The following is an 18,853-nucleotide window of genomic DNA, read 5'->3' as shown; positions in this document are numbered from 1 at the left end:
ACAACATTCTAGCGTGGCTTAATGGTCACAAGAGTCAGTTTTGCATAATATAAGACCTTTAATGAGCAGTTGAAGACAGTGTGGGACACAGGAGATAACGCCTCTCCCGATCTTCATTCCCAACATCACCGTTGTCCTGATGGTAGAAGACAAACCACAGAGGAGGTGGCGTTGTGTCCACTGTAATCTTCTGAGTATGATTCAGTAGTGTATTTGTAGGCCAGACATGAGATGCTGTCCACTTGTTTCCCTAAAAGCTTGCTTCCTGGTCTCACAATCAAAGCTTGTTTGTGTTTCGCTCCACCCGTCATAGAATGCACAAAGCTAAAAAACATTCAATAAAACTTTGGAGTTTTTGTGCTGTTTTCTTTAAAAAATACAAATGTTAGATTTTTGTAAACCTGGCTGGCAAAAATAAAATCTAATAAAAAAAACAAAAAAAAACATTTGAACACTTTATGGTAATGATTTGAATCAAAGTCACTGGTGACTGCGACGTGAGGTAGAGAGCTGAAAGACACTGCACTGACTACATGGCCCACTGCTAGAACTCTCTGTGGAAGAACGAACAACAAACATGTGTCTATCATCACAGATTTAACTACATGAGACACACCTAACAGGTCTTATGAAGTAGTCACTAAACAGGTGCTAGGTTTTAGTTGGTCCTTTCTCCGGAGATGACCACAAGGGAAATGTACGAAAAAGCTGCAACTGTTAACCACTCTCTGCACATTTTTCACATCAACAAGTATTTGATGAATTTCATTTATTTGATTAATCTCTATAGCCCAGTGGTTCTCAAATAATGGGGCGTGCCCCCCTGGGGGGGCGCGGTGAGATGCCGGGGGGGCGCGTATGACTCCGCGTATGACACTGTAGTACTGTACGCAGCGCGCGCACAGCAAAGAGCAGGAGAGAGCGAACAGATCGTGACACAGGGCAGTGAACAAGAAACACTTTTGCTAAAGAGACACTATGGAAAACATTTTAACAGGGATGAAAAGAAAGGCAGATATAGACGGAGGTAAAGTCACCCGAAAAATAAGACGAGGAAGTCTCATGAAGAGTATTTAGCACTTGGCTTCACCGTGACTCCGGTGGGACACGAGGACAGACCGGTGTCTGCTGTGGCAGTGGACAGTTTGAAGCCAAATAAGTTAAGGCGCCACCTCATTACACCTCAGTCACGCTGATAAGACGCTGGAGTTTTTTCAGTGTAAACGTGCCAAATATTAACAACAATCATCCACTTTGTAAATGTCACTTAAAGCAGCAAGCACTGAGCATCATGTAAGGTGGTGTAACGAATTCCTGGGGGGGGGGGCATGATAGAAAATAATTGAGATGCACTGATATAGCCCCACTTGGCTGTAGAGTTCACAGTAAAGTCCTTTTTTAGACATGGTGTGTGATTTTCCCATATGGACTGGTTTTAGTCCTGGTTCATCCCTAGTTTGGACCTGTTTCAGTACTGATTGAGTGATAGTTTGGGTGCCACCTCTTCAAGTGTGCCTGCAGGGGCCCCGGGGAGCTGAAGCCGCGGCTGCAGATGGGGCATGGGTGGGGCGGGTTGCCGTGGATACTGAGGCAATGAGACTTAAGGTGACATGCCTGGGTGAACCTCTTCCCACATTCTTCACACTTAAAGGGTCTCTCTCCAGTGTGGATCCTCATGTGGGACTCCAGGGCCTGCGCTGTGGCCAGGACCTTCTGACAGATGGTGCAGTCAAAGCGCTTACATTTAGGGCCAGAGCCTCTGCCTCTCCCTCTGCCCCTCATCCTCACTCCTGATTTCTCCACAAAGCTCTGCCCAAACCCAGGTTCCATTTTACTGAAATCTAAAGTGGAGTTTTCTGACAGGCTCCCGCTCACACTGACCACATTCAGCCCAAAGGCGTCACAGTTCTCCGGTTGGTAGGTCTCAAATGAGCTGCTCCAGGCCGAAGGTATCTCCACCTTCTGAGCTGGAGTGTGCGTGCTCACCACTGTTGAAGAGGAGAAGATGGGTCCACAGGCTGAAGGTGGATCCAACGGATGCTGCTCCACCATTTGGAGGTCCAAATCTAACACTTCACACTGAGAGAGAGAGAAAAGGTGATGAGCACAAGATATTTGTATTTATTCAGTGTGTTTATGTTGCACCTTTTCACCGAATCAAGTTCCTAGTTTGTGAACTGTGTTCACAGACTATGGCAATAAAAGTCTTCTGATTCTGATTCTGATATGATGAAGTGTTTTGTAGAGCTGAGGAGCCTGGAGGGACCAAGAGAAAATTGAAATTTTGAGTTGTAGAGCATAAGCAAGCTATCAAAACTGGTCATCTTCAATACAACATGGCGGCACATTCTAGAAAAGCAGGGCATGGGAGCTGTAGCCTGAAAATAGTGGGCATCATATACATAAGCATGCCTACATGGGGTGGAGACAAGCTTATGCCGTTACTCAAGGAAGTCCTTTTGGACTTATACACCAAAAGCTACAAAATCTCCTGGCCTAAACTATGACCTGAGTTTTTTTGTGATTAGAAGTTCATATTGAAAAGAGGAACATAAATAAAGTTTATGCTGTTTGTAATTAGCTTGAAATGCATTCTGTATCATTCTGCACAAAACTGGAAAAATAACTTTCTAACACCGGTCACTTTAATAAGTCATGTTTGCACTGTTGTTCTGATGCTGCTGTGGTATATATTTTCTACCTCTAAGTATTTTATATTTAAGCATATCTTTTTTTTACTCTGTGCATGCACTTATTTATATTTGTATTTATTTAGTGTGTTTTTATGTTGCACTTTATCACCGCAGCAAGTTCCTAGTTTGTGAACTGTGTTCATAGACGATGACAATAAAAGTCTTCTGATTCTGATCTTTGTCATGTGAGAAGATCATGTGACCTGCCCGTATAAAAGAGGCCTGGCAGCCATTTTGTTCTTTTAATATCTATGCCCTTGTGAAGGACCATTAAGGCCCAAAAAGAAATCATTAGCCACGATTGAATAAAGGCTTTTTAATATTTTCCAAATCCCATGAATGGCTTTAAACGTTGCCTGATCCTCATCCAGAAGAACATCTAAAACCCTCACTATGGCAAAGACACTCAAGTAGCATTCCAGTAACTTGGCTTTGAAGCCTGGAAGATTACTCAAAACATACAAGATACAAGAAAAACAGGATGGAAAAGGGCTAAAACTCAATGCTCAGAAAGTAAATTTAATGCAGGAATAATTTTATTGCTTTACAAGTTTCATAATTACAGCAACTTGGAGTGACCAGTGGGAGTAGACAATAGTTTCAGATTTATTCATTAGTGTGAAAAAGTATCAAGTTAAAATGAGATACAGGACCACAGTTCAATAATAATAATAATAATAATAATAATAATAATAATAATAATAATAATAATAATAACCACCTATGTTGCCTGTTCTATTCTGTCACAAAGCACAAAAACACAAAATGAAAAGCACTCTGCTCTTCCCCTGCACATGGGTACAGTTAACACCTAAAAGGACTCTCTCTGATCTGAATGGTCACTTCCTAAAGCCCAGGACCTGCAGCCAATCATGAATCATGAGTGCTAGTGCAGCCTTTGCACCTCAGTGAGTGAATTCTGGAGGTTCTGAGCTTTCACATGAGGCATGGCCTGCCTGTCCATACACTGATAATGAGAAAAACAGGTATGCATCCTCTATCTGCAGGTTGCATTGGCAACACAGGTTCAGTTGTGATTGTAGTACCGTTTTAAATCTGTCACTGGCCACATACAGTTCTTTTAATGCCTGTAAATATTCTTATTCTTTTAAAATTCTTATCTAATTACTCCATATTAGCAGCTAAAAGCAAGAGCACATCTCCATTTTCCCTTATACAATTTAACCTAATTCAGGTAATTAAGATCATTTGGGTTTTGCCTGAGCTCACCTTGAACGTGGGGCTGCTCCCAGGCCCACTGGAGCTTGAGCCTGCCTCCAGACAAGGTGTCCTCATGGAGGTGCTGTCTTCCGTTCTGTTCATGGGCGCTCCTCTGCTGTCCCCACACTGAACATCTGAGAAACAGATAAATATGAGCCAAAACTACTATTCACGGCCATGTAACGTTCTATACAAATGTCCCTGTGTCTCCATGGGGGCTTATTCTGTATAAAAGCTGCCAACTCTGTAGTTCAGACTTCTACAAAGATGTTCTGAAATGCCCTTGTGTGCCAGATGTGCTCCCCGTGTCTCTGATGCCCTCCCCTGTGTCTCATATGCTCTCCCCGTTGAGACTTCTACAAACATGTTCTGAAATGCATGAGGTTCTTGAGTTCAGGTGAGTGATTAGCAGGTGAATTAAAGGGATGGTATATGGTACATAAAAACTATATGGCGGTTTACATGTAAGAAACATTAACATTTGAGAGAGGGCTGAAATATTAATAAAGAAATTAATTCATACATCTGGTGCAGTTCATGTTGATGGGGGTTAAAAACTGTCCACAAACCAAATCTCAATATTGCCTAGTCCTACCTAGTTGTCTTTTCTAGGTTTGTAATATTGGCAATTGTCTGTGTAATCCCTCAGTTGTCCAGGTCTGATCCATAGTAAAAGCTAAAAGTTAAATCTGTCAACCAGACTAAAAGTTGTAAGAGTGAAGATGTTTCGCTGTTCATCCAAGTTGCTTCTTCAGTTCTGGTCATATGCCCTTTAAGCTCTCCATTTAGTTATCTTGTTTCCTTTTGATAATTATCATAATTACCCTATTGCACTCTCACCTTCTCCCACTGCACCTCCCAAGTCCGGGTCTTCATGTTTGATTCCCACCACTTCCTGAATCTGCACACAAAATATGACCAAGAGTTATTCTCATGACAGATTAGACCACTCATTTCATTAAAACAAATTTAAATGTTTAAAACAGAAAATAGAAAAATAATAATAAGAAGAATAAAAAGGTATTTTACTTCCTGGTGGACCAATGGACACAGGCCGCAGATATGACATACCTAAAGGCAATTCTATAACTGCTACCTAGTAACCATAATGTAAAGAAGGACCAAACATGTATAAATTGGGGACCAAAACCTACACTATAGTTATGACTAATAAAAATACATCACAATACCATTATTCTGTTAAATGAATTTAAAAAAAATAATAACTAATAATAATAATAATAATAATAATAATAATAATAATAATAATAATAATAATAATAAAGACCTACATTTGAAAAAGAGGACACAGAACTGTAGTTATGACATTTCTATGGAGTGAGTGGCAGAGTAGTTTCAGCTGTTTGTAGTCCATGACAAGAACAGCAAAATGTCTCTGTGCGACTGAGTGCTCAAGACCTTCTTCTTCAAGTGCATATGTCACATTAGACACAAACAGCAGATATGACATATGTAGGGCTATGTAGCACACTTCATTAGCACTAGTTCAGCTGTAACGTGTCTAGAGCTTACCTGGTCCGGCGCTTGCACCCCCTGCAACTCCTCTGCACCTGAACCTCCGTCTGGCCCCTGCTCCTGCAGACAGAGGTGGGTACTAGTACTTGGTGAAAGGTGAGTTACTTCAAAATATTACTCAAGTTGTACAAACATACCAAGTAGTCGTCAAACTAATTACTCAAAGTAAGAGTAAAAATATATTTGAGGAAACTACTGCTCATGTAATAGTATTTTAGTTATAATTTAAATGACAAAATATTATCTGGCATTTTCAAAGGAAACACCACAAAAATTTTAAAAAAAAAGCTTTAACTTACACAGTGGTGCAAGAAAAAAAATTAAAAAAAATAATTTAATATTTAGTACTAATCATGTGCAATTCTGTACCTTAATCTGAATCATCTGCTGTACAATACAATGTAGTCACTTTACCTGCTCTTTATTCTGTCCGTTTGCTGCACTGTATAGTCAGAGCCACTTATTGTAGATTGTGTTGTATTTGCTTTTATCGTAACTCTACTCAGAGTATATTATTCTAGTTATACATTTAAATTGTGATAGTTTATTTATTTTTTATTGCATGTTCTCCTGCTGTTCTTGTACTACAAATTTTCCCATTTTGGTTCAAATACAGGTTCTTATCTTATGAACTTATTGTCACTTGCAGGCTTATTCACAGTGGAAAAGTACCAGAACTTTTCTAGTAAGAATTGTACTACTATTAAACAGTGGCGGATGAAGAGGTACTCATTTTTGTTACCTCTGAGTACAGATATGGAAGCAAGAAAATACTCACGTAAAAGTAGTGAAGTATACACCACTGCTGTTACACTTAGTCACGATAGAAACTATATTGATATATGGGTTTGCAGGTCAACATTTATCATGTGGGTTATTTTTCTGTACTATGACGAGATGATAACGAGATGAGCAGGGTTGAATTATGAACTTCTATACGTCATTATAGACACAAACTCACTACTTAAATCAGGCATGCCCAAACTGTGGCCCTGGCCCAAATGGCTTCCAGGTGAATTGACCCATATTACCTTAAACAGTACTTATAACTGTACATTTATGAAAATCTACTTTGACAAGCCCATATCAAATATTTAATGTTACACAGTGAGGATGTAAGCATGAATAAAGATCTAGTGGTTCAGTTTAACTTGAAATAAACACACAGATGTGTCACCAATACAGTGAAGTATTCACTGTATTGGTGACCAGTTTAGGGCCCTCAGCTTTGTCTGTGTTTTTCTATGTGGCCCTTAATGAGAGAAGTTTGGACACCCCTGTCTTAAGTGTTGCATGTTATTCATTTATTTCATCTTATGTTTTTAACAATATGTAAATTTATAATAATTTTAGGGGAAAAAGTGTTTTATAGTCTATATTTTCTTCAGCATTATATCGCACTTAAGAATGTGTCATCGTGACTCAAATATGAATGAAAATATTCTGTCTGAAAATTACTACAGTACTACTGAATACTGAGAGAGGTACTGTTTTATTAAAAGGTAAATGCAACTAACTGAATGTATCCCGAGTGGTCTACTACCCACTTCTCTTGTCCCGGTGCTGTTCACCACGATGGACTCGATCAAGTGCAGTTTCTTCTTGAGCTCCTCGTTCTCCTTGTGCTGGCGGAGGAGCTCTGCCTGCAGCGCGGAGAAGCCCTGGTCCACCACAGCGCACATCTGGGACAGCGCGGCCCGGGACAGCGTGGACATGATGGCGGCCAGCTGCTCGTTGATGGCGCGAGCGTTTAGAGTCATTTTCGGGACAAACTGAGGCAAAAAAGCCGGGGAAGAATGATACAAAATCGGACAGAGGAGGGAGAGGATACGCCGCTCTGGAAACAACTGACTGAGGAAGTGTTTTTGTTTAGGTCTAGGTACTTCCGGTAGCGTGCGCGGTTTCACAATAAAAGCCTACATGTGAGAGTCACGTGACAAAAATAAAAGTCTACATGTGTGATTCACGTGACAAAAACAAAGCCGGACTACATTTTTATTTTACGGCATTTCCTTTCTTTTTATCCGTGTATTTTTACGTGTTTCGCTGGGTTTGTAGAATTTTGAATATTTTAAATCAAAAATGCATATTCAACTGTATGCATATAAATAAAATTTAAGGTTGTTATAAAATGTGCTAAATGGATTGGGTTGGATAATTTAATGGCTCAGAATATTATAGCTAAAATACGGCAGGCACCTAAGTTTTCACAAGTAAAACTCCTAATTAATTATTTTCAGTAGCAGAATATTTAAAGTGCATATTACAGGTTAGACAACTAATTTCTCTAAATCATAGTTAACATGATTAGACTTAAGATTTTACAAAAAATCTTGCCTAGACTTTTCTAGTTTTCTAATTTCAGTGAGGTTTATAATTTTACTTTATTTATTTGTTTATTTAATGAAGGACAGTGTGCAGATACATTAAAAAGATGGCTGCACCAGATTTAGCAAAATGCTAATTTCCATCTGTAGTCCTTGGTGTCTGGTTGGACAGAGGCAGAAGATATGACAAAGATGGTATGTTACCTAGCAACCATAATGTTAACAAGGGCAAAACTTGTCTAAATTACACAATAGTTTTCATTTGACAAACACAAAAACCTTTATTTTGTTAAATCAGCTGATGACAGTCAATGAGGGATTCTGTTTTAAAACTCAGCGCTACTTCCCGTATTTTACAACTTTTATTACACCGTTTTTTTTTAAGTTTTAATTGCATTTTGTCAAATTTACAAGTTTTCAATATTTTCTTTGTTTTGATTTACTGGTGTTCCCATTAAATGAATGGGACCTTCTGAAATGATGTGGATGAGCATTGTTGCTTGTCTTCTGTAAATAAAAAAATATGACATATTTCAACATTAATATTCAGAGTGTTTTGAGTTCTGTAGCATGTGAATGAAACAAAACACAAGTCCAAATAGTCTTTTGATGAGGAAACACAAACACACTGTTACACAGAATGTAGCACTTGCATTAAAAATAGATCTGTTCAGACAAAAGTTTTAAAATCTCTCACTCTTTTATTTACAATTGAATACAGCACCATCCAGAACTGGAAACCTGAGGAGCTACTATCTGCCTGCTCCTGAAGTGATAAGATTGTGGTGTTTGGGAAGCAGTGTTGTTCAGATTACTTTCAGATTACTCCGTCAGAATATGACTATTCTAGTTACTTTATTTCAAATGTAATTAGTGATTGCTCTTTTAGTTCCTTTGAAAAAAATGAAAGTTACAGCTCAGGAACCAATTTATAAAAAGCATCAAATCTTCACACTAATTACACTTCTTGTGTAGGGGCAGCAGAGGCGCTCACATGGCCCTCACAGCTGATCTGCATCTGTCACCAAAAGACATGTATACTACCTGTTCATCTTTTTCATACTGTTTTATAACAGAGTTCTAAGGATTATAAAACATTTTGGCTGGGAAAAAGTAACTAAAAGTTACTAGGGCTAGTTCTTGACTTGTAATTAGTTAAATTACTTTGTTACTAAAAAAAAGTAATTGATTACTTTGTAAGTAGTTACTACCCAACACTGATGGGTAGACACAGGGGTAAAAAATGTATTTTTGTATTGCATCCTATGCAGAGAAATTCAGTTTGACTTTGCTAAGGCTGTATTGATACTTTGCAGTTGGTGTAATCAACATTTTTTCTTGAGTTTTCAGACAAATAGTAAAAAAACAAAAAACAAATCTGCCAACTGGACAAAAAGTTGTTGGAGGGAAGACGTTTTGCTGTTCATCCAAATGGCTTCTTCAGTTCTGGTCAGATTACTGGTGGACACAGCTTCTCCCTTCAGATAGATATAAAGCAAACTACTTTGAAACTAATACATCTATTGTTTACAGTTTATGTCTGATGACTAGGTCTAATGAGCTACATTAAATGTGACCTGTGCCTGAGTCATGTTTAGCATAATCATTCAGGACCCTAATGGGTGCTCTCACACCTATTAGCATACTGGTTAGCCCTACTGTTTTCTTTGTTTAGATTTAGGTCTGAGGATGGAATTAAAAATACAAGATAAATTATGTCCAAGGCCCTCATTCTGGTGCAAAAAAGGATTGTCTTTCCTATTAAAAATTACTTCTTTAACTCCCCTCTCAAACCATTTCTTTTCTTTGGCTAAGATCTGATTGGGTTCCCAAGGAGCTCTCCTGACGGTGTTGGTACATTCTCTGGCGGTTTTGTTTCTCCAATATAAAGCTCACTGCAGTCTTCACTACACTGGACGGAGTAGACGACATTGCTTTCTTTGTGGTTCAGAGTTTTGTTCTTTGGGTGAACCAGTGTCTGTCTTAAAGTGTATGTTTGAAACAGACCGGAATTTCATGCTGTCTGAAAATCAGCTATGTAAGGAATGGTTACACCTTTCCTACTAAGTGATAATTCTCTGTTGTCCTGCTTTTTAGATCTATTGAAGGCCGAGAGAATCAAACAGCCAGTATTGGTCAATGTGTGTGGGCTTCCTGTAAACTTCTACCAGGAGTCGCCATCCTCTCCTATTGTTACTGTACAATCTAAGAAGGCCAGCTTGTTCTCCTTGCCCTCTTGCCATGTTGATGTTCAGATCCACAGCATTAATATGTGCAGTAAAGGGCTCCAGATCTTGAATGTTGATTTTGGTCCAGTTGTAATCCACATATCGAAACCAATATGTGGGCGAAGTGCCTGGAAATGAGGCCAATGCCTCCTGTTGAAATTGTTCCATGTATAAGTTAACCATGATAGGAGAGACCAGTGAGCCCACGGCACAGCCGTGGATTTGCCTGTAGTTTCCAAGTTTCCTCTGAACTGGAATGATGTGGTATTTAAACAAATTGCCAGCAGTTGGCAGATCTGGTCAGATGACAGTTTAGTCCTCTTTTTTGCTCCTGCATTAGCCTCCTCCATGCTGTGGGGATACAAATGAAAAGAGAGGTCACATCAAATAAAATAATTGTCTCATCTGGGTCAAATTGGAGAGGTTTGACTTTTTCTAAACAGTCCTGCTGTAAGTTGGCAAAATGTTGATGCTGTGGTCCTTCTCAAGAGCGGTAATAGTCTTCCTTTCCTCTGGAGGTGTTCATCCCCTTGTCTCTCCAATCCCTAGGGTTAGATTGTTTATGGAGTTGCATAAACTCCTGTGACATTCTTTGGTTTCCTTGTGTCGTTTTAGCTGACCTGTAGCTATATAGTTGCTCCTCTGAAATATTTCTTCTGGGAATAAAGTAGCCATCCTGTTTTGCAAGCTGTTTTGTAAGCTTTCCATTTTAACCTTCAAATTCAAATTCATTATTCCTGGATGACTATGGGATTCCACAGACATCTTTTCAGACAAAACTATGTTAAATGCACCATCTGAATTATCCACTGTATTGACCACTGTGGCCCTCCGTGTCGAATATTTTTCAAGATATGGCCCTCAGTGAAAAAAGTTTGGGCACCCCTGTCTTAAACCTTTTTGACAGTATTTGCTATTGTGTGCGTTGTGCCATCATGCCACAACTAACTGCTGAACATTCCACCCTAGAGATATCAGTGTTCTCCAGAGAATGAAGAATGAAATATACAACATCAGAATTCTTCAACCAAAACATTAACAATGACCACATCAGATCAATTTTTGTTTGTTTTCAAACTAATTAATTCTTAGGGAGTCCCAAAGGGGTTCTTAGGGAAAGTTCCAAACTTTCTAGAGTTCTGTAAAGTATTTCATAGTCATTCCCATTCTATAACATCTTATTTACCAGACAATAATATTGTCCTTTTAAGACAGTAGCTTCTCAGGTAGAAGGATGTTAGGGTCACCAAAGTATCCATGGATAAAATAGATGTCGTTAAGGTTGGGAACCACTGCTCTATAAAATTGTTAAATGGTCACATTTCTATAGCCAGTGCTTTTCTAATCTTCAACCTTCACTCTACCACTCCACTGCCACTCCACTCTACTCTACCTGCCACTCATTTGTCAGTTAGGGGACAATGTCGCTTGTCAAAGATGAGATGTCAAATGATGTCACAACTTTTTAAAAAGCTTATAGTTTAAGTTAAGTAGGAGTTTAAAAATAACACTTTTATGGTGCTAAAGATTCAAATAAAGATGTTTTGACCTGGTTTCTGGTCAATATCTCTAATTACTGGGCTTATCCACATGAAATAAAAACTGTTCAGCATCTTTTTTGCCAGCATCAAGCTGCTTGTTTGCCTCCATCTGCTTATGTCCTGCTCTTGATCTCTTATGTCACGGTGCTTGCGGTTCATTAGGGTGGTGCTTCTGCTGATGTATCCTCAGGTTTTGCTTCCCAGCAAACCTTTTACCACAGTGCAGGCAGCCAAAGGGCCGGTTCCCAGTGTGCACGCTCTGGTGGGTCTTGAGGTGTCCAGACTGGGTGAAGCGCTTTCCACACTGCGCACAGCTGAAGGGTCTCTCCCCCGTGTGTACCCTAATGTGAGTCTCCAGGCCGCGTGCCGACGAGAAGCCTTTACCGCAGTACGTACAGACAAACCGCCGTTCACCATTCAACTTCGTCACTTCCAGCTGCGTCGCACTCAGGCCAATGAATGGGAAGGCATTTAAGTCCCGGTCCGGCCTTTGCATCGTGGGGACACGCCGCGTGCTCCGGTTGGGCCAAGTGTTGTGAGGGGCAGTGTCATTGGCAGACGGGATGTTATGGGAGGGGTTTAGGGTGAAGGGTTTGTGGGTGGGCTCTGGGGTCAGGTCTATGACTGTGTGCACAGCGCCCCCTGGCGGAGATGACTCCACAGGTTCACAGTGTAGACTGGAGGGCCCTGCAGCACTCACTTCTGACTCTGACACAAAGAAAGAAAGAAAAAGAAAGAAATTTGAATTTTGGATATGTGCTCAGCCATGAATGCAATTGCAAAGTATCTAGAAATTTACCATTTAAGATTTAACCCATTTTCAAGATTCTATTAAATCCAGTGTTTCCACTGCACTCTTTGTGTGTGGATCTTGGCCACCACTGTCAAAAGCCCCTGGGGTTTAGACGTGTGTCACATCATCAGTGCAAAGAGAATACGCTGTTGTGTAGAACTGATAGCAGCTTATGCCGCAACTTCATTAAAACAGTTGTTGAGGTGTGTCACTGGAGTAACTTTCCTCTTTCTCTCCACCCATGCATATACATACACACAGGGGGAGACTTATGTGGCATTGCAGTGAAAAAGAAGAGGAGAAATGAACGGGATATTGGCACTATTGTTAATAACTTGGCTGCTTTGATTGTTGTTAGCTGCACAGGACAGCCTCACTGGGATGTTCCACAAAAGTAAACTAAATAATATACAGCTGCCTTATGTTGCCTTTGTAATATTTCAGGTGAAATATTATGAGAACTACAGAGCACATTTGTAGGACTGGGCAAAATTGAATCCTTGACTTGTTCATGTTATTGCACAGTCTTGTGAGTTGCCTCACCTGTGTGGCTCAGAGGCTGTTGGTCTGGAGCTGCAGGACTGTCGTCGTCTTCCTCCTCCTCTGTGTCCTCCTCTTTTATCAGCACCACATCTTCACTGTCTGCCTCCTGTGTCTCCTGTGTGTCCCCTGTCTCCTGTGACCCTTGTGTCTCCTGTGACTCTTGCGTCTCCTGTGAGCCTTCCGTCGCTGTCTCGTTCCTCCACTCTATCTCCTCTATCTCCTCCTTCCACTCTATCGCTTGTGTCCCTTCTGCAGCTGTCAGCCTCTGTAACACAAGCATAGTCAGTCAGACACCACCACAGCGCCTTAGGGCATCTGAGAGAATATGTCCTGCAGCCCCTCTATTCTCTCACCAGGCTGAAGTGCAGAGTGCTCTCTGCGGCTCTGGGACTGCACCCATGGGTGGTGGTATCAGGAGGAGACACAGCAGAGCCGTTCCTCGTCACTGTGGCCCCACGTGCTGGAGTTGTATGGCCCTCTGTGTAAACACAAGACTGGTATTATACTGGCATTAAACAAGTCACACAACACAGATTTGGTCATATTCACCTCATGGCTTCTTTCCTTTCATGTGACATCAGAAATGAGAAGATTGAATAATGGCACAGTTTTATATAGTTATTGTTGAAAATAAATTTTAAGGCAAAAGAAAATATAATTCTGTCAACTGGACCAGAACTGCAGAAGCTACTTGGATGAGTGGCAAAATGTCGTCACTCTAAACTTTTGTCCAGTGACAGAATTTCATTTTCTTTTTCTATGGAACCTACCTGGATGACTGAGAGACTACACCGACAATGAACTGAAAATGAATGTTGTTCTTGATCATTTTGCTGGCAGGGAAGATGTTAAACTTTGTGCCAGTTTTTTTTACATGAATACACTATGTATTTAACCTCCTGAGACCTGATGTCCTTATCTGTGGACAACACATTTTGGGTAGTTTAGGCCACAGTGCAAATTTTTAGAAGAACAGCAACAAGAACATGTTCAATTTTGAATATTTCTAAGAGTTTGGAATATTTATGTATTTTTTATTTTATTTTAATTTATGTATTTATTTTATTTATTTTTTTATTTAAAGGCATAGGTCTTCCTGCACCTGTTAGCAGCACAAATGAGACACATTGTTCCTAGAGGCACAATTGTTTCTCATTTTGTTTACACAAAATGTATGTGTTCAAGCACTTAATAGTTTTTGCAAATAAAGTCCTGCAAGAGCTCGGGTCTCAGGAGGTTAAGATAATAACCAAAAGCCAGGCTAAACATCTACATTCTGACTGTTAAAGGAACTGTATACACTCTTACCATTAAAAAAGTATCAAGAGTACAATTACAAATGAACCTGGGTTGCCGGTGCCTCAAGGACATATCGCGCTTGTGCCTGCTACATAGGTATAATTTATGACACCCGTGGATCATTGTGCTATAATTTGCACATTTGAAATATTTTAATAAAAGAAACAAGTCAGCTGACTTCCATGTTAGAAAACTGTGGTGCCCAATGGGAGGTGGCATTGGCGTAAACATCATCACAACAAGCAGAGAGGGCTTTCTCCACATGTTGCTCCTCCTTTACTTTTCCCTGTGTTTGTGGGCACCACTTGAGCTCTGTGGTGTAGTGTCCGGATCACTTCGAGTTTGTGCTGCAGTGGATGGTGTGAATCAAATAGCAGGTATTGGTCTGTATGTGTAGTTTGTTCTCCTCGGGAAGAAGCCAAGGAGAACAAACTGGCCTTTTTAGATGTAGTAACAATAGGAGAGGACCGGCGACTCCAGTAGAAGTTTACAGGAATCAGAATCCTTTTATTGCCATCGTTTGTGAACACAGGAAGCCTACACATACGGATCATACAGAGCAACATGTGGAGAAAGCCCTCTCTGCTTGTGGATATCCAAAATGGGCCTTCAATAGATCTAAGAGAGCTAAAAAACAGGACAACAGGGAATCTGAACCTAGAAGGAGAGGTGTTACCATCCCTTACACTGCAGGTGTGTCTGAAAAACTTCAGAGAATCTTCAGACAGTATGAGATTCCTGTCTTTTTTAAACCTACAAACATGTTGAGGCAAAAATTGGTTCACCCTAAGGACAAAACCCTGAGCCATAAACAAAGTAATGTAGTCTACTCCATTCAGTGTAGTGAAGAGTGCAGTGAGCGTTACATTGGAGAAACTAAACAGCTGCTCCATAAGAGGATGTACCAACACCGGCGGGAGAGTTCCTCTGGACCCCAGTTCGCCGTGCATCTCCATCTCAAAGCCACTAACCACTCCTTTGAAGATAGTGAAGTTCAGATCTTAGATAGAGAAAAGAAATGGTTTGAGAGAGGAGTTAAAGAAGTTATTTTTGTTAGGAAAGAGAATCCTTCCTTAAATGGGGGCCTGAGACATAATCTCTCCCCCATCTACAACTCCATCCTCAGACCCACAACAATGAGAACAATAGCAGGGTCGTTAAGGGCTGAATAGGGTAGTTTCAGCTGAAACTGGAGACAATAGCTGTTTACAGTTTCAGTGTAGTTGGCCCCTCCCCTCAGATAGATTTAAAGGCAGTGGCCACCAGCAATCTGACCAGAACTGAAGAAGCGGTTTGGATGAGCAGCGAAACGTCTTCACTGCTACAAGATTTGTCCAGTTGACAGATTTAACTTCGTTGTTTGCTATATATGTATTTAATTTAAAATCTAAATCTTACGTGGTCCCTTGTCCTATATTACACAAAATTCAGTCTTGTGAACTTTAAGCCATGTTATAACGTTGTCATGTCATCAAAACACACCAGGAGTTGTGGTTTGTTTCATTCACATACGTTTACCTTGAATATTAGTCTGTCTACACCCCCAAAGCTCAAAATGCTGTGTTCCCCCTTGTGATGTCACATCACTGTAGTTTTAATGTTAACAGCTACATTTTACAGCAGACATAGACAATTCCAAAGATGAAATTATCCAAATGACTCTAGGGAAGGTGTAGAGTTTAAAAACACAGTGGAGCACTTTCTGTATTACCACATGACATCACTAAGAGGAACAGGGTGTTTTCTGTTTGAGAACTCAGCCTAAATATGCAGGGTCTGTGTGATAATCAGAATCAGAAGACTTTTATTGCCATCGTTTGTGAACACACTTCACAAACTAGGAATTTACTGGGGTGATAAAGTGCAACATAAAAACACACTGGATAAATACAAATAAGGGCATGCACAGTTAGTGTTGAAAAGATATGCTTAAAAATGAAATAAAATACTTAGAGGTAGAAAATATATACACCAGCAGCATCAGAACAACAGTGCAAACATGTGAATGAAACAAAACAAGACACACCTCCAGGAATGCTTTGGATGAAAAAACTACGTTAAAATGGAGTAATATGGGCCATTTAAACAAAAAAGTCCACTCCGCAGCTCAGACCACATTGTAGCAACAGGCCCGTGTTTGTTTATCCAGCACATGCGGCACAGCACAGACTCTCACCGGTGCTCGGATCCAGCCTCTCCCCGTCGCACTGCTCCTCTCTGCCGCCGTACACGAGCACCTCTCCCCGGGGCGCTCCGCGGGCCACGATGTTCTCGATGAGCTGCAGTTTGTTCCGTAGCGCCTCGTTCTCCCGGTGGCTGCGGCTGAGCTCCTGCTGCAGCGTGGAGTAGTTAACGTCCAGCAGCTCGCACATCTCCGCCACCGCCGCCATGATGGAGGCCAGCTGCGCCCGGAAAGCCTCGTACCCAGACATCCCGAGAACAGGCACCGGACACCGAACCGGAACTGAAGAGCACTGCTACCCGAGCGGAGAAGAAGCAAGCCCCGGAGGAGTGGAGAGGAACAAAGCCCGGAGGAGAGGAGGAGGTGTAGCGTCGCCTGGTTTATGTCCCGTCTCCTGTGGATGTGTCTCTGCCCCGCCTCTTCCTCTGTGTCCCTGGCAACCACCGGAACTCGCGCCCTTTCACAATAAAGTGCTGTGTTTTTGTGTGTGTGTGTGTGTGTGTGTGTGTGGGGGTGTGTGTGTGTGTGTGTGTGTGTGTGTGTGTGTGTGTGTGTGTGTGTGTAATTGAATCTGAGCTTAACTGTTTGGACGCTCATTGAAACACATTAGAATGTATTTGGCCTGTCTTGTTTCTTCATCATGACTGTGGCACATATTGATTTTATTTTTGTTTGCCACAGTTAGTGTTTCGCCCATTTTCTGGTACTTTGAATCAGGCCAACCCACCAGCCCTCCACATTCTAATAATGGGACAAATAGTAGGACCAAAAGAAGGGTTGAGGTCAGGTTATCATTGACTTGGAATGCCACAAAATGGTACACTTGGCTCTCCTCCGTTGCTAATTTATATCTCCCAGGTTAGCCCAGTCTGGCATGTTCACCTGCTTATCCAAAACCAGAGTATTTAGTTCCCATACCCTTCTTTTGTATTTATCTGCCTCCTAGCCCTTTGTCACCTACTGCATGTCTTGCTCATATGTTGTCATCTCTTTATGCCATGCCTAATGTTTCTGGCAACCCTATACAAAGTGATCCCTGCAGACATTTTCCTTGGCCATATATGCCTGCAAATATAAACCCATCTCACTTCTCCAAATTTCCCACAGTACAATTAGAATGCATACAGAGAGCCCACACCCACCAGTCTACTTTAACTGGAAATCTCACTACAACCCTGTGTTTTACCATCACCATAGTTAGTGTGTGATGGAAATTTAAGTGTACTCATTGTGTAAATGAAGAGACCCAGACCAGACGTCAACATGTGTAAAGGCTCTGTCCCATCCTCCAGGAAAGTCTTTGTTGTCTTAGCTGTCCTCAGATGTAAAAGTTCATTATCTCATGGGTGTGAAACAAAAGTCACTACTTTGAAATGCATGTAGCTTGTAGCGTGCAAGTCCCTGCTATTTAGTGAACAGTCACTAGGTGAAACTCCTATCTAGGCTTACTAACTAGTAAAAAAGAAAAAGGGTGAGAGTCCCTGCGTAGATAAGTGTTGAAGACTTTTCTCATGAGGGAGAGTAAATTCAAAGGGGCAGTGCACCTCCATCAGGTCTAAGAATGTAGATATTATGTAAGTGCCTCATCACTGCAGTGAGTTTATTGACATGCATGTCCTAAGAAAAGTCCAGCTGGTACCAAAAACCCTCCTCAATTGTAATTGTAAAGAAGAAACCAAATTCTTTCACGAATTCCCAAAATGTTAATTAGCTCTCTTGAAAACAAAATGAAGGCTTAATCAAAGCCGGTAGTGTCTTGACTGACTTCATCATCCTTGACGACTAAGCGCCTGCGATTTCGTTATTTTATTTATTTATTTATTTATTTTTATAGGAGATGCAGATGCTGTATAATTTATCTTCTTTTTCTTTACATGTTCCTATGAAATAATCACACACTAACAACACAAACAACTAACAACTAACCAATAACAGTTTTGTGATTCACAAAATGCTTCTTTCAGAACTGCAGTTTACCCAAAGTGTCGTCTTACAGCAGAAGATAACTAGGTCAGCACAGATGCCTGATCTGAAAATTGACACATATATCTATGTGTATATATATATATATATACCAGCTAATATTTATTTTTGATGCAGTTGTTATACCTAGAGGTGTGCCCAATGAGAATACAATTGCTGACCAAGTTGCTGTGTGCCATGAGGCATGGTGTGAAAAGGGGCAATTGTAAGGTATCTACACTTAGCAGTGTGCACTACAACAACAACAACAACAAATTTAATTTATAAAGCGCTTTTCATACAAGAAAAATGTAACACAAAGTGCTTTACAGTGCATTAAAACAGTCCCACCCACCAAACCCACCCAACCACCCCACAGCCAAACAACCCAACCCCAACACATCAATAAACACAACCAGACAACCCCCCACCCCAAAACACACTCCCACCCCCCACCCCAACACTTGTTAAAATACCTTTGGTTTCATTGAAATACGTTTAAATGCCATAGGCTGGATAAAGATGAAC

General features: G+C 40.8%; 2 protein-coding genes across 2 annotated transcripts; both read right to left on the bottom strand.

Annotated features, from left to right (window-relative positions):
* Positions 1 to 1,310: 1,310 nt before the first annotated feature.
* On the bottom strand, positions 1,311 to 7,283 carry LOC129456979 (flt3-interacting zinc finger protein 1-like). The gene is made up of 5 exons (XM_055228240.1): positions 6,998 to 7,283; positions 5,448 to 5,510; positions 4,755 to 4,815; positions 3,924 to 4,048; positions 1,311 to 2,079 (listed from the first exon to the last, which is right to left on the bottom strand). The coding sequence occupies exons 1-5, from the start codon at positions 7,208 to 7,210 to the stop codon at positions 1,453 to 1,455; spliced, it is 1,089 nt and encodes a 362-aa protein (XP_055084215.1). The 5' UTR covers positions 7,211 to 7,283; the 3' UTR covers positions 1,311 to 1,452.
* A 753-nt stretch (positions 7,284 to 8,036) lies between these two features.
* si:dkey-7l6.3 (gastrula zinc finger protein 5-1) lies at positions 8,037 to 16,798 on the bottom strand. The gene is made up of 4 exons (XM_033981878.2): positions 16,358 to 16,798; positions 13,236 to 13,360; positions 12,883 to 13,147; positions 8,037 to 12,254 (listed from the first exon to the last, which is right to left on the bottom strand). The coding sequence occupies exons 1-4, from the start codon at positions 16,611 to 16,613 to the stop codon at positions 11,686 to 11,688; spliced, it is 1,215 nt and encodes a 404-aa protein (XP_033837769.1). The 5' UTR covers positions 16,614 to 16,798; the 3' UTR covers positions 8,037 to 11,685.
* Between the last annotated feature and the right edge of the window lie 2,055 nt (positions 16,799 to 18,853).

The sequence above is a fragment of the Periophthalmus magnuspinnatus genome, chromosome 17 (genome assembly GCF_009829125.3).
Source record: "Periophthalmus magnuspinnatus isolate fPerMag1 chromosome 17, fPerMag1.2.pri, whole genome shotgun sequence".
In the NCBI taxonomy this organism is placed as follows: domain Eukaryota; kingdom Metazoa; phylum Chordata; class Actinopteri; order Gobiiformes; family Gobiidae; genus Periophthalmus; species Periophthalmus magnuspinnatus.
This window is presented reverse-complemented; position numbering and strand designations above follow the sequence as displayed.